A 5020-nucleotide genomic window follows, 5' to 3' on the forward strand; every position below is an offset into this window, starting at 1 on the left:
AATAAAAATAATAATTGTATTTATTTACTTTTAACGGTGTTTTATTACACATTTGTTGTTTGATTAGTTATTTTTCTTATTTAATTTGATCCAAACGCTTATTTTGTTTATTTTGTCGCTCTCGGCTCGCCGTAGTATTTACATCCACCGTATCCAAAATGGCGTCGCACAGTTAGCCGGTTAGCTCGACGCGGACAGTTTTCCCCCCGAATGTCGTCGTTTTAAGCTAATTTTGAAGGAATTTCCCGGCGTCACTACGGAGAGACAATGGCGGAGGAGCTGCGGCCGGTCCCCCGGGAGCGGGCCATCCTGGAGAGCTTCTTCACGCAGCTCGGTATGTTCTCCTTCGACCGGGCCAAAGACTACGTGGAGAAGGAGAAGGACAGCAGCAGGAGCTCCGGGCCCGTCTGGGCCGCGCTGCTGGCCGCGCTGGCGCACCTGGCCGCCGCGGAGAGGGCGTACCACCACCTGACATTCCTGGGGCAGAAGATGGGTAATGAGGAGCATATTGAGGACTTTTACTGTGGAAACAAAAGGTGCAATAATACAGTGTAGAAGTACACAAGTATTGGCATGAAAGAAGATATGAAATTACCGGAAGTAAAAATACAACATGACATTCATGAAACTGGGTAATATTAAATATATAGACTATTTTTTATTAAGTAAAGAAATTAGCAATATTACAGTGTAGAAGTCCAAAAGTATTGGCATGAAAAAATATATGAAATTACGGAAACATGAACATGAACATGAAGCAGTTCCATATTTCAACACCAGATGGCGTTGCAGCTCAGAAATGCTGCAGGAAGTCACCTATTTTTATCTCCCGTCTCCCTGTCTCTCTCTCTTTGACTACCCCCCCCCCCCTCCCCCCCTCTCTCTCTCTGACTCCTCCCCCCCTCTCTGACTCCTCCCCCAGGCGGCCAGAGCTTCTTCAGCCGTAAGGACTCCATCCGAACCATCTACACGTCTCTGTACAACGAGCTCAGGAAGCTGATGACGACGGGGCGTCACAGCCAGCCAGGCTCCGCCTCCTACCTGGAGGACCTGCTGTCGCACCTGTCGGAGCAGCTGTGCCACTTCACACAGGCGCGCATGGAGATGGCCGACCTGTACGAGAAGATGCACTCGCTGGGCGGCCAGAAGAGCATCAACTCTGAGGAGCTGGTGGCCACGCTGGAGGCCACGCTGCACAAATACAGCTCCAAGTGTGTATTTTGGATTGTGTGTGTACTTTGTGTTGTACGTGTACCTATTTGTGTACCTTTTGTGTTTTATGGAGGAAGTACAACCAAACAACACTAAAATAATACAAGTAATACTTCCAATTATTCAAACTTAGTTTAGTCTAAAATGTTCTGTATTCATGGATAAACAAACTTCCCCAGTAGCAACCCTAAAGTGTGTATCTGTACATTTATTCAAGTTAAAGATCTTTTACGTCACTTTTCCACTTATAAATATTGTTCTTTTTAGTTATTTTGATAATTACGGTTTTACATTCAAAAGATGTGATCAGTTTAAGTCCTTAAAGGATTTGTTTTTATTATTTTTACAGGAACAAAATCAAGTTTTTTTTTTTTTTTTTAAAGCACATTTTTCAAAGTGGCAATATCGAATATTTTCATTTAAATAAAAACTTTTTTTACATTATATTCGCATTAAAAAGATGGAAAACTTGAAGCTATGTATCAAGACTCAAATAGAAATTATATTATTGCTACTTTAACTCCTTAAAGTCTTCATTATTTAATTTTTTTACAAGAACCAAATCAAGCGCCAAGTGTTTCTTAAATTAAATAGTTTACACTTTAATGCAGTTATTCTCGTTTCAAGCTCAAGCGTTTCCTCTTCCTCCTCCTCTTCCTCGCCCCCTCCAGGTTCCACCACCCCATCCTGGGCCGGGTGGAGGAGGGCTTCCAGACGGAGGCGGACGTGGTGACCCAGCTGCTGCGCTGCCAGGCCCAGGTGTCCGAGTGGCGCTTCCTGCCGGCTCTGCTCAGCCTGCACGCCGCCACCTCCAAGCTGGCGGCGTGGGGCCAGCTGTTCCAGCGGCAGAGGGAGACCCGCAAGCACCTGTTCGGCGGCCAGTCCCAGAAGGCCGTGCAGCCGCCGCACCTGTACGCCTGGCTGCAGCGCTTCCAGGCGGCGCTCCTCGCCAAGTTCAGCTTCTACTTCCACGAGGCCCTGAGCCGGCAGGCGGCCCCGGCGGACATGCGGGCGCTGACGGCGCGCGCGGCGCCGGACTACCACGGCAAGATCTGCTCCTTCGTCCGCAAGCACGACGCCAGCAACGTGTCGCTGGTGTTCGACAACCGCGGCTCGGAGAGCTTCCAGGGCCACGGATACCACCACCCGCACTCCTACCGGGAGGCGCCGAAGGGCGTGGAGCAGTTCCCCGCCGTGGTGTCGCTGCCGGCGGGCGAGCGGCCGCTCACGCACTGGCCCAACGTCATCATGATGATGGGCGACCGCGCCGCCGAGCTCAACGGGCTGGACAAGGTGGTGCACTTCTACGACGACAAGGTGCAGAGCACCTACTACCTGACGCGGCCCGAGCCGCACTTCACGCTCGTGGTCATCTTCGACGGCAGGAAGTCGGAGAAGGACGTGCACATCGCCGGCTTCCTGCAGGAGATCTCCGGCTCGTTGCGGAACTCCAAACCCTTCAGCACCCTGAAGCCGGGGTCCAAGGGCTGAAGGGGGAACCGGAGAAACTAAAGAAAGTTCCACACCAAAGAGACAGGAAGTGCTTTAAACCTTTAATTTAAAATGCCTTGATTTTAATTATTTTAAAAGAATACGTTTGTTTTTATTAGCTTATATTTACTTTACAATTCAATTAAAGTTTGATGGTTGAATGTCGTGTTGTGTTCAGGGTCCAATAACTTATATTATGTTTGAGGTTTCTGAGGCTTCTGCTGGAAAAAACACTTTGATGAAAGTATATTTTTTAACACTGCAATTGCTTCCAAAATCCCAAATTTAGAGTTTTAAATCTTTTAAAGCGCCGAGAGCGTCCGGGTTCCACTGCAGAAGGAGAACGTCCGGGTTCCACTGCAGAAGGAGAGCGTCCGTGTTCCACTGCAGAAGGAGAGCGTCCGGGTTCCACTGCAGAAGGAAACCGCATTCAAAAGCACGTTGCAACTCTTTGTGACACTTTGCAACACTTTGCAAAACTTTGCAACACTTTGCAAAACTTTGCGACACTTTGTGACACTTTGCGACACTTTGTGACACTTTGCGACACTTTGTGACACTTTGCAACACTTACTTTGTGACACTGTGTGACACTTTGTGACACTGTGTGACATGTAAAGGAGTGACACACGGAGGATGTACAGAACACACCTGGAGGTTTATTGAGTGCTCAAAAAGAAAACATTTAAGCCACATTTCATTTTTAAAAAAGAGAAAAGAAGAAGAAAAAAAAGAAAAACCGTTTCATGACTTTTAAATGCTAATTTATTCCGTTTTTATTCATAATATAAATACGACACATTAATACAATCCATTTGGCTATACGAGCTCGTCTTTTCGGGGAAGCTCGGGTTTCAAACACGGCGACACCGAACAGACAGAAAACCGCCTTTTTTTTCCTCCCGTTTTTGAATCGTGAAACACATTCGAAGAGAAATAAATAAACAAAAAGCTCCCGAGTTTAAAAACGCACCAACATGTTGTGATGCTACATGCCGAGTACACGATCCTATTATACGTCAAAGTGCAATGTCACAATGGGTTAATGCGAGAATTCATAATTCAGTAATCTACTAAACACTTTATGGTTATTTCATTCAGAGTGCTGCTGCTCTTCGTTCAGGACATGCGTGAGTGGACCCCCCCTCCCCAAAATAAGACAAGGAGTTAAAATAAAAAAAAAGGCACTTTCACATATACACACACACACACACACAGATGTGCAATCTCAGCACACACACACACACATCAGTTACCACATTCAGTGTGCTGTTCAAGTGTTTGTTTTGGGGGGCGTTTACACACAAAAAGCCCACCCTGTTAGCTTATTGTGAGTTCTTAAGGTTAACTAGTGACTTCAGTGACTTCACAAGCAGGTAAACCAGTATTCTCACACACACACACACACACAGTGACATGCTTTTTGCACTTTTCCCCAACTTGCATTCGAGGCCGGCATGAATTATCCATCGTCCATCACTATTCTAGTGCTGCTGCACTTACAAGGAGCAGAACAAGGACACACACACACACACACACACACACAAAGAACTAAATCATACACCCATCCCAGTATAAAAGCTCCTCTCAACCAGAGTCTGGGACCCGAAAAAAACAAAACAACAACAAACAAATACGAGAAGTCAGTTTTAAAAAGTCGAGCGAGTCGAACATTCAGAGGAAGTCGTCTGAACTCTGGAGACGTTCATCGTCCCTCGAGAGGCGTCTTCGTGGTTTGAGGTGAACGTGAGCTTAGCAGCAGTTAAACAAAAAGAAATAAAGTACCGTCGTTGCCTTCACTCTTCCTCCTCCTCCTCCTCCTCTTCCTCTTCCTCAGATGCAGCAGCCGATCCGGAGAGTTTTGTAGTTTTTTTTAAATATATATAAGAAAACAGCAGCCGTGTCCTTTTTTTTTCTTCTCTTTCTTTTTCAGTTTTTCTTGTCAGATCACCCCATCGTCATGACAACACAGCCAACATTCACGTCACTAAAAACTACATTTTGTTTCACTGGAGCTGAACTACACTCCCCATGTCCCCTCCCCCCCCCCCTGTTGTCTCTTCCTCTGCACTCCTTGAGTCTAACCTTTGATAAATGCTTCACCACATGGAGAAAGTAGCCTCCGACACACCAAGAGAGAACACACCGACCTGACGACACGTAGAATATCATAGCTCATATATTATAGTGTATTACTACATTAAACCCTTGGACCCTCATGTTGATTATAAACCCTGATCTCCTCTCCCGGCCCGGTTGGGGGGCCCGGTGTTGGCCTGATGTGGCCTTTTTTTTCCCGGGGGGCCCCCGTTTTGGC

General features: G+C 46.6%; 1 protein-coding gene across 1 annotated transcript; it reads left to right on the forward strand.

Annotated features, from left to right (window-relative positions):
* The first annotated feature begins 154 nt into the window (after window positions 1–154).
* c23h12orf66 (chromosome 23 C12orf66 homolog) lies at window positions 155–2868 on the forward strand. The gene is made up of 3 exons (XM_034526630.1): window positions 155–493; window positions 923–1211; window positions 1884–2868. The coding sequence occupies exons 1-3, from the start codon at window positions 268–270 to the stop codon at window positions 2701–2703; spliced, it is 1335 nt and encodes a 444-aa protein (XP_034382521.1). The 5' UTR covers window positions 155–267; the 3' UTR covers window positions 2704–2868.
* Window positions 2869–5020: the final 2152 nt, after the last annotated feature.

The sequence above is a fragment of the Cyclopterus lumpus genome, chromosome 23 (genome assembly GCF_009769545.1).
Source record: "Cyclopterus lumpus isolate fCycLum1 chromosome 23, fCycLum1.pri, whole genome shotgun sequence".
Classification (NCBI taxonomy): domain Eukaryota; kingdom Metazoa; phylum Chordata; class Actinopteri; order Perciformes; family Cyclopteridae; genus Cyclopterus; species Cyclopterus lumpus.